Source organism: Scaptodrosophila lebanonensis, unplaced genomic scaffold (genome assembly GCF_003285725.1).
Source record: "Scaptodrosophila lebanonensis strain 11010-0011.00,11010-0021.00 unplaced genomic scaffold, SlebRS2 tig00000024-arrow-pilon, whole genome shotgun sequence".
In the NCBI taxonomy this organism is placed as follows: domain Eukaryota; kingdom Metazoa; phylum Arthropoda; class Insecta; order Diptera; family Drosophilidae; genus Scaptodrosophila; species Scaptodrosophila lebanonensis.
In genome coordinates, this window is record NW_022060538.1 from 5,534,435 (window position 1) to 5,544,971 (window position 10,537).

The following is a 10,537-nucleotide window of genomic DNA, read 5'->3' on the forward strand; positions in this document are numbered from 1 at the left end:
TTTACACGTCCACCTATTTTTTGGCAGAGCTAAACACAAAGCGTTCGTATATTTTTCGAGCACTGACAAGCGGTATTTAGCTTGAGATTCAAGGCCTCAACGCATTAAACTATTGATAGGGATGGTTCAATTCTATACTGTCAGATGCGGGTACAAGTAAGCACTGATGAAAATGTATATCAGCATCATAGTCTATCAGAATTGACTCTACTTTGCCTTGAAAATATTGAAAGCGTTCCTAGCGATTGGTCGTTTCTTTGGTGTTGCAAATTTTGAAAACTCCTTGAAATGGGCTAAGAATAGAAAGTAACGAAAACAAAACATCAATGCAGCTTTTAAAGTTAGGGATAAAGCGCCTTATCATGAGCGACAAAAAATCACTTAAAAAATAGCAGTTCATAACAAATGAAGCGTCTGCATACGCTAAACTAAGTAAATTAGAAACTATGTAAATGTACAAATTTAATACACTTTGTTTCTAAATTGTATGTCCATTTCACTTTTATGCAAAGTTTTCTCTTGCAACATGTTGTTCTTAGGCAACAAATGTTCCGCAACAAGTGTCTAACTGCGAAATATTTACGGTAGCAATACTGCAATCGCAAAATGTGGAAATACATTTTAACAGAACAAAGGCGCTCCAATCGGCTGTTCCATGTACCATATTCGAGGTAAGAAGGTGGTGAATTATTTCGAATGGTGGAAATAAATGCACTGAACAACTTTTACTGCATGCTTTTGGGCGAAACTTAAAAATTATTTGCTATCCACCACTGTAGTCCGGAACAGAACCATAGCACATGCAGCAACCGCTGGAGGGTCCACAGCACATGTGTAAACAAAGCAATCCGTTAACAATACTTATGTGTAAGCGTGTTAAGGTTTTAGGTTTTCACGGCCTTGAATGATCTAAAATAAATTGATATTACTGTTTATTTGGACAACAATTCGAACAATATTTGTAAAATTTGTAACAACCGCTGATGTTGACGCCTTAGCTGCAAGCGGCCATTATTTAGAAAAGGAAAACGAGTGGACATGCCTGTAGAAATTCCTGGGTGGATTAATGATTCGATTTTACGAGTTGTATTTATATTTCCATTTAAATTTACGAAGGACACTAATAAACTAGGAAGTTTATTTCATTTGCATGCGCTTCTCCATCGCCGTCATTATCAACAGGTAGTTGCAAGTATTTATATTTTCCTAGCTATTCAAAAATTCAGGTGTGAATTCCCATAAAATAACCGACCATTGACCAAAGGCTCGCTCGGCCGGTTTAAAAATAGTGTGCGTTGATTTGCATGAACAATTAAAAGCAGCTGCCAAGTCTCACGGTCAACGGTTGGACATTATCTTTGCCTATCCGCCTGACGCCGGAGACGCGTCGGTTTCTTGACCGGTTGGTCGGTCGGTCGGTCGGTCAGTTGGCCAATCCGCTGACTGCTCTAAGCGTATTCAAATGCATCGGCATAATAATTTGCTTAATTGTCGCCGACAAGGGAAAAGCCAAGCTGGCGACTTGATGTAAAAGCTGCTGTAGGCGGACGTCCTGTGATGTCCGCTCGTTTGCTGGGCAGTTGGCCAATTGGCCTGTTGGCCAGTTTGCGTGTTCAACATCATGATTTAATATGCAGCCATCAGGAGTGAGTGAGTTTGATCAGCGCTATCGCCATCACTATTATTTTCTTCAGCTCTATTGCACTCGCCTACAGTTGAATTTAGAGGACATATGTATGTCTCATCAATATCCATCACACGATACATGTTTAAATGCAAGTGTATTGTCTTTAATTCAGCTTGGCCGAAACACAATGTTCAAACAAATTGCGCAAAAACTTTCTACCAACAGCTGCGAGCGCTGCAGCTTTATTGATCTATCGACCATGTAGTTGAGCATTTATATACATATTATGTATGTATGTACTTAGAGCAGAATTAGGCGTAGGCGATTACCTCATGCTCCTCTTAATGACGCTGATTAGGCCGATGTTGTCGCCACAAACAGTGGGTTGTCCGTCCCAGGCGAAGCTCAAAGAATGCACGCATTAATGATATCAAAAGAAAAACAGAGCCAACCACTCCACCACTTGCTACTTTCACTTAGACAGTAATGCAACAGATCAGCAGCAACAACAACAACAACAACAACTTTCGCAGGAGGTAATTGTGGCATTGTAATTAAGACGAGCAACGCGAAGAGTTCGAGCAGCTCGCAGCAGAAGCAATTTAATAATTCGCAACAATTGAAATCAACTTTTGGTACAAATATGTAAATTGCATACACACACGCTCACTCACACTCACACACACTCACACACACATGCACACACACACACACAGTCGCTGTGTCGCAGATTAATCTCGCATAAGTGCATTCGCACTTATTCTGATTGGTATCATTTACCACTGGAGCCGTTGCATGGCATTGTTAGTGAGTGGCAAGCTTTGTAGTTGGCCAAGACAGTGGGCTAGGCGGGCTGGATGACGTGCTGGCGCCGCACAGTGGCTCAGTTGTGGAGTCATGTCCGTAAAAATGAACAACAATAATGATGGAGCAGGCTTCCTTCCGGCATCAACAAATTGTCGCATCAAGCAATATAGTCAAGTTTTATGATTGGAAAAACGAGTTGAAGAGGAAATGTAATCACATTTTTTAGTTAAAGTGCAGCTTATCAACGGTATAGAAACTTACTAATACGAAAATAAGTGTAAAGATTTAATAAAACACTTAATACAGATCTTGATTTAAAGTGTAAGGATCAAGCTTCTCTCAATTAGAGACCTAGCTTATTTTAATAATATAATCACTATTCTAATAAAAAAGATTTTAAATAAATATAGAAAATTCAATTTCAAAAATTATTATATATTTACACCTAATTCTGTTTTTACACGGTTATATATGCGATTGAAGAAAATAAACATAAATACGTGTTTTTTCACTGATTTAAATAGGTTTTAGAGATTAGAAACCAATCACCTATTTTTGCAATGCCTTTTTTACACCGGTTTTTATGGAACCCATCTACCGTGTAAAAACAGAATTAGGTGTATGTGATGCATAATCTGCATATTCGACACTCCATTTAAAGCGACAAGAACAAGCTTTTTAATAGAGTTTTTCCTAAGTTTTTCCAGAGTTTTTTCCATGGAAATTATTACAGCAAGAAATGCCAGAATGAGCGACTGTTGTTGCACATTAAATGTAGCTGAAAGATATGAGCTGCGCGGATTCACTTTCGTTTGTGGCAGCAGCTTTTGCTTTCTGCCCCCAGTAGCAGCAGTGGCCTATTGGCCATAATCCATGGCTAGGCTCGCAGTGGTCGGGCATTCGGGCATCATCGTCGACTGTGTCTAAGACGGGTTTCAATTTTCTCGCCTGCACGCTGCTGGAGCGTTGATCGCAGGCCAACTCTAGTCAAACGCAAAACTCGCTTTGTCGCGTCGCCGCTTTGCTGACCCAGAAATCGACGCAATGGCTGTGGCATTGGCATTGGAAACGGCAACTGTGCAGGAATTGCGATTCCGGTGCATGTTGCATGAATATTAGCCAGGCAGACAGCCAGCCAGCCAGCCAGCGAGTGAGTGAGGCAGGCAGGCAGGCAGGCAACTAGTTAGCGGAGCCAAGCTTTCGGCTCTGGCTCTTGTGGATGTGGATGTGGCAGCCTCTGTGGTTTGCCAATGGCTGACGATTGTGATAAAAGGAGTCGCGTGGCGCCTTTTGTTGCCATTTGTGTGTCGTCTAGCCAGCCGTGCGGTCTCTGGCTTCTCCTCCCAGCCAACTAGCAGTTTCCGTTTAATCACGAGCATCGTTATTCAAACAATTGTCGTTGCGTGCTGCAAAATGTCGGTCTGGCGCTGGAGCATGGCCGCCTACATAGTCTGTATACTTCTGTTGCTGCTGCATCACATTAGTGCGCAGGTGGAGGTGGAGGTGGAGCAGCCCACCAGCGATTCCACCATCATCAGAGATGCAAGGCCGCCCAAGATCGAGCCCCGTGCACGTGCCTCACTCGTGTCCCAAAGCGACGCCTACATTGCGCGCAATCAGCGCCAATGCTTTGAGACACGCAACTTGGTCTCCTGCATTAAGTACAAAGCCTCGAAACTAATCTGGAAGCTGGCCACCAATGGCCTGGGCTTCTTTCCCAACGAGTACGAGCGGAAATTTGGTGACCAGGGCGGAGTGCTGCGATGGCTGCGAGTTGTGCAGCTGGGAGAGCCCGCCGAGGGGGATAGCCTCAACGTGTTCAGCGATGCCAAGAGCCTCGAAGGTGGGTACGTGGTTCAGAGAAAGGAAAGTTCCAATTAACAGCTGCGTTTTATGCACTGAGCTTCCAATATTACTGCCGGACGCTGTGCAAACATGCTGGCAAACGTCTTGGCCTCTACAGTCGCTTAGCAGAGGCCGCAGAGGTTCACGTTATTGGCTTACAACATTTTCACCGGCCACTAAAAATTTAGTGCCGTTTAGCCAGATCACTGAAAGCTGGCAAGCAATAACCAAACAACAATTGGCGGGCGGCTTTTGGTATGCACCTGTGTTTTTTTTTTTATTTGATAAAACGCGCGGATGTTTATCGGAGCAATTAATTAATTTCTGTAGAATAACGCCTGCAAATTTCCAATATCCAGTGTAAACAAACTAATAACGAATATCCGAATCGTTTCTCATTCGCTCTCTGCCCCTAACCCCACCAACCATCTACCTACAGGCGACAGCGAGCTGACGCGCATCTTTAAGTTCCTGAAGCGGGCCGTGGAAACCTTTGGAAGGAACCATGCTCTGCAAGTGGCGTTGCCCAGCGACACAGGCGCTCGCATTCTGGACGATGTGGGTAAGTCAGAGGGGCAGGGACACACACAATTAGTCTCGATATAAATCGTGGCTAATAGTTGTTCGAAAAATGGAAAATCAACCGACCAATTATTTATGTAATGTCACATCGAAGAGTAATTGCGACAAGTGACTTTATATTTTAAAGTTTCTAGGCTCAAGTTTAAACAAGTTGTAAATAATATTTTAATTAACAAATGAATGCTGGAGGACAGAATGTTCTTCTTGACTTTAAAAACAAGTAAAAAAGCTAAAGTCGGGTGTCCCGACTTTGAAATACTCTGTACATATGTTTACAATAATTATTCGAACTCATGTAAAGGGTATATAATTGCACATATACAAAGCAATTGCGTCTATGAGAGTGTATGTATGTTTATGTGCGTCTATTTGTGTCTGTGTAAGCATTTTCGCAGTCAACCAAACAGCAACATCAACAACAGGCGCGGGCAGCGCTTGAGCAGCGCTGCAGCAGCAAATATATTTATGGCTATAACTTCTTGTTAAATCGGTCTATCATAGTGACACACGGACACATAATAACCAACTGGGGGTATTTCCAAAAATTTAGTTCGAAATTCCAAGAATTACGGGAGTTAGAGAAAATCGCATTTGCTGGGGAGAGGGGGGAGGGAGGGAAATTCCAAAATATACATTTGCTGCGTATTCACACAAGGCATCTTGGACTAAAATTTGGTGTTCCTAGGTTTTATAGTCTCCGAGATATAGGCGATTATACGAATGGAAAATCGGGAAAACCCCCATAGGGGGAAGTGGGAAGGAAAATCAAAAAAATAAAACAAACTCGTATAGCGTACACAAATAAGGCATCTTTGTGCAAAATTTGGTGTCTCTAGCTCTTATAGTCTCTGAGATCTAGGTGATCATACGGACAGACGGACAGACAGACAGACAGGGCTAAATCGACTCGTCTTGTCATGCTGATCAAGAATATATATACTTTGTGGGGTCTACCACGCCTCCTTCTGCCTGTTACATTTTTCAGCTCGCGCAAACCTAATATACTCTTGTACATTTCATGACTCTGTACATAAACAGCATTGATTTTATAAAAGTCGCTGAGGCTGCTAAAATTTCGTTACTTAGAATTTCAGCTACAATTTTGCCATTAGTTATAGAATCTCGGTTGACTTGTTGTTAAATCTGTCGATTTGATCAAGTTGCTGGCATATGAACGATTATTAGATGAAATGGTTTATAACTAATAATTATTTGTGTGCCCTTTATTCAAAGGAAGGAGAGAATAGTCCCATGTGACAATATATGTAGAGAGTTCCAAATTTAAGTTATTCAATTATAAACTGAAACTTTAATAACATATCACCAAGAATATAAAACAAAGTTAGCAAAAACTTACAAGAAACAGGAGAACCATTTCATAATCTTTTTTCATATCTCTTAAAATTGTACTTCTGGCTAAAAAAAACTAGTACAACATTTTAAATGCAAGTATAACCTTTTTCCCCGATTTCAAATTTCTTTTCATAAATATACAATGTTTATATATACAAAACTGATTGATTTACGAATTGAGAAACAGATTGCTCTCAAATTAAAGTGAAACCTATTTTCCAAATACTACAAAAATATATTCTCTTGATTCCGCAGATGGGCGCGGGCATAAGAAGAAGAAGAAGTTGCTCATCTTATTGCCGCTCATCATACTCATTAAAATAGCGCATTTGAAGATGACACTCGTGACATTACTGCTGGGAGTTCTGGGCATGAATGTGCTGCTGGTGGGCGGCATGGGCTGGCTGATACACTATCTAAAGTTCAAGACCCTCTGCAAGATCCATCCGCATCTGGTGCAGTCGCATTCGCATGTCTATGACTCGGATCCGTCGGGTAAGTCGGAGGCAGTTGCCAATCGAGAGCTCTATGGAATGCTACTCACTATTTCTGATTGCAGACTATTCGCAATTTGTGGGCAGCAGCGTCTCCAACTCCTACTACGGGCATGGCGGCTCCAGTCCGCACGAGATTAATGTCAACGGCTTCAGCAAGGACTGGGGCACGAGTAAGGCCTACAGTGGCTACAACTATCTGGACACGATTAGCAAGCGGCTGCAATAGATCGGTGCTGGCCATAATACCTTCCCTATGTATGCCTAATGTGTCTAGTGAAATTTGTTGTTGTTTCGTTATAGCTAAGTAGCTAAAGTATTCCTGTGTATTCGTCTAATAAACTACCAATGTATCATGCATGTGATTGGTCCTGTGAGCGCATGAGTTTAGTGCCAGTTTTGCAGCAGTTGGTCGCTCGCCGGACTCGGCCAGTTCAAATATTTGTTATAGTGCGCGCAATTAATTTGATAGCGGCTAAGATAAACAAGAGGCCGTTGTACGCCAGCGACAATAATAAACACATAGGAATGCTTTAGTCGGGGCAGTGCGACTGTTAAGTACTCTTTTAATGCTTCTCCTGTTCCCATAGTTCATTTAACATACATTTAATGATAATTTTTGGCTGTTAAATTTTATTTGAATGTAACATAATTGCCAGAAACATCGATTTCCCATAAACTCATCGAAGTATGCTTTTCTCTTCTGCAAAATTCTTGATAGCTTCTGCTAACTTCTGTTCCCACAGCCTCCCTCAACTGAACATACCCGCTCCATTCCCCTACTATAACGTATAATAACAAAACTTTATTGTGGCGTCGTTGTCTAACGCGCAACCGACAAATGCTCAAACAAGCAGCAGAGTGTGTCGAGTGTGTTGTTGGCTGGGGCGAGTAGAGTAAGTGCTTTGTGTGTGTGTGTGTGTGTGTTTTTGGGCGGTTGGGGGGTGGTGGAGAGCGGGAAAAAAGATGCCTTATACCCACCTTTCTGTATAAACATTTGTTTACGCCTTATCAGTGCCGCACTTTTGTTTACCCAACAATTTGCCGAATGCGCACATCGCAGTCGGTATAGAAGCCAAAAAAAAAAAAAAAAAACAACAACAAATCGTTTGGGCTAAGAAGAAATTCTAATTGTTTGCTCGTAAAAGTGCGCACGACAGCCCACACCTAAAGGCCAGAAGATCTATTTGCCACTACTAATGCCACATAAGCGCGCGTCGCGAACCCGCTGCCGGCCTGCTATCTGGCCAGTATACATATGTAGATGATTAAATGAAACAAACATGAATTACCAGGGCACAGATAAAACACTCGGTGGATATATGTTTCTGGCCAAACATGCAACACGAACTAACATTTCTCCCAGCTGGAACCATGGACTACATACCAGTATGAACTCGAAATCAAACCGAATGTTGCAATGAATGTCCAATAGTGCCAATATTTGGGTACGTTTAATTTGAACTCAGAATCTTTCGCATTATTGCGACAACAAATTTTTTCCCTAAAAGGAATAAAGCAAAAAGCAACGTAAATAAATGCCTAATTGATTATTACTGGTCATAGAAATAGAATTATTACGAATAGAAAGCCGTTGCCTTACAACTTTTGTAATTTAGTGAGTTGGAAGGAAGAACTCAAAAATATTCAAATGAATTTTAGAAATTTTAGCCTTGTCTCGAAAAGCAAAGATGTCTACCAACTGAACAATGTTATTCAATCCAGAATTTATATAGCGAGTAGATCAGATATTGGTAGATTGATTGATGAAGCACATCATGCAGTTGATTATCCAACTGAATTTTTGAACTCACGTGTTAATTATCGTGTTGCGAAATATCAATCTGCCAGAGGTGAAGATCTCCTCATCCCTCGATCTCCCTTGATCCCGTCCGATGTGCTCTTTCATGTCAATCAACAGGGTTACGCAACTGTCTGGTTTAGATAAACAGATGGCTTGCGTTTCACATGAATTGCTTTTCACATGGACAGCCTAATGTTACGTGTTTCCGTGTCGACAATCGAGATAGTTACTATATCTACACAGGCAATGGAAAACCAAGAGAGCAAGCCCGACAGTGAAATACCGTGCATCCAAACAAACTGCCTACATACGAGGTTTTCGCAGCCGTATCCGAAATTTGGGCTTTCATCTAGACAGACGGCCAGACACAGATTTCTCTTGTCATGCTGATTACGAATATATGTACTTCATGGAGTGGGAGATGCTTCCTTCTCCCTGTTACGTACTTTTTAGTTTTACTTTTTTTTATTAGAAATACTTTAACCACCAAGAATGTATTTAGCAATTAAATTTATATGAAATGTATGCTCTGCTTTTTTTCCTATCCATGCAAAGATAATGAGTCATTGCGAATCGTGGCAGTGTACAGCTAGTTGTGAATACATTCTTAAATAGAATTTCCGAGTTCCGTAAAAATACTCATTCTAATAATGTTATTATTATTATTATTATGGTTTAAAGGCCAGCGGTGGGGCTTCTACCTCATAAATAAAAAGTAAATCCGTCCAATATAAATGATATAAACACTAAGAGCTCTGCAGAATTTACAAACCTTAATAGTTAGCGATAACACTAGCATGGCCAGACGCATTTGGAAGTTGGGTCTGGCCAAAGCAACGACTGAAAATCGAAGCCACATGACAGGACTGTCGATACTCTTTAGACAGTTAAAGCACGTCTTGGTGGCATGATATGCAGCTTTTAGCTCCCTGCATCGAAAGCCTTAGGACCGTGATAAACGCCAACTCATGCTGATCTGATAGTCTCAAGAGCTTGGCAACTGCCACCCCGGCCAATAAACAATTTTTACAGATTTAGGAGATGCAATTAGGATAAGAAGAGCAAATAGAAGGTAAAATTAATTTACTCAAACATAGACACGCTTATCTAAACTGTAAAATTATACACTGCCAACGGATTACTGGACATTGTTCTGTTAAGTTCCAAATTCAATTCCTTGTTATAATCAATAACAAAGGGAAAGGGCTATTGCGTAGAGTCTTGATCCGCATGAAATAGCAAATCGTTCTAGAGATGTTCTTCTCAATCTTGGAATTACAATTTTACAATCACGCTCGACTATGTTAGAACATTTAACCAGGTTGCATCTCAATAGCAATCTCTGCCCATTTCCTGCAAACATATATATATATATATAAAACTAGTTTGAAATAATTACGAAACCGAGTGGAGTGTAATACGAATCAAGCCATATTAGCTGGAATACTTGCTTTATCAATAATATGTGGATGCGAAACAATACTTTGTGTAACTCATACTAGTATGTCAAAGCAAGCTTCCGAGATTGTTATTATTTTAAGCGCGACGCGCATCTTTAGTTAATCGAGTTAATAATTCATTCAAACTTCAATTGTGCCTTTCATACGTTTCTAATTTATAATTCCACCTTTCAATTTACATATATCCTCAACTTTCTGACTACATTTGGCCACAAGTGCCAACTTCGCTGATGGGTTGGGGGGGGAAAAAAATAAACCTTCCATTCAGTTGTCATATGCCATGAGATTTATTTAGCCAATTTCTAAATAAATAAACTATTGGAAATTCAAATATTAAACCGACTATCGACTTTATTGCATATAATTGACGCTGCGATATTGAAAGCGTGTTCTTTATAGCATGGCAGCTATCTCCCCCTGATCTTGCTATGACTGATAAGTGCTTAGTATTTTATATTGGGTGCTGTAAGTCGCTTCTCTTTAGATTACTGATAGCGCCGGTAACTTGTGCTTTCGCATAAAAGTGGAGGAGATGTTTATAGATATTTTTAGACAGCCGTCGGCG

General features: G+C 40.8%; 1 protein-coding gene across 1 annotated transcript; it reads left to right on the forward strand.

The window, feature by feature from the left end:
* The first annotated feature begins 3,847 nt into the window (after positions 1-3,847).
* Positions 3,848-6,937, forward strand: LOC115621968. The gene is made up of 4 exons (XM_030515815.1): positions 3,848-4,277; positions 4,719-4,841; positions 6,470-6,709; positions 6,774-6,937. Exons 1-4 carry the CDS (start codon positions 3,848-3,850, stop codon positions 6,935-6,937), a joined length of 957 nt encoding a protein of 318 aa, XP_030371675.1.
* The last annotated feature ends 3,600 nt before the right edge of the window (positions 6,938-10,537 follow it).

Bases quoted from the DNA above. Each gene is read 5' to 3' on its own strand.
- LOC115621968 (XM_030515815.1), top strand. From the start codon at position 3,848: ATGTCGGTCTGGCGCTGGAGCATGGCCGCCTACATAGTCTGTATACTT. The intron at 4,278-4,718 runs GTGGGTACGTGG...ATCTACCTACAG, and splicing joins CGATGCCAAGAGCCTCGAAG to GCGACAGCGAGCTGACGCGC. The intron at 4,842-6,469 runs GTAAGTCAGAGG...TTGATTCCGCAG, and splicing joins TCGCATTCTGGACGATGTGG to ATGGGCGCGGGCATAAGAAG.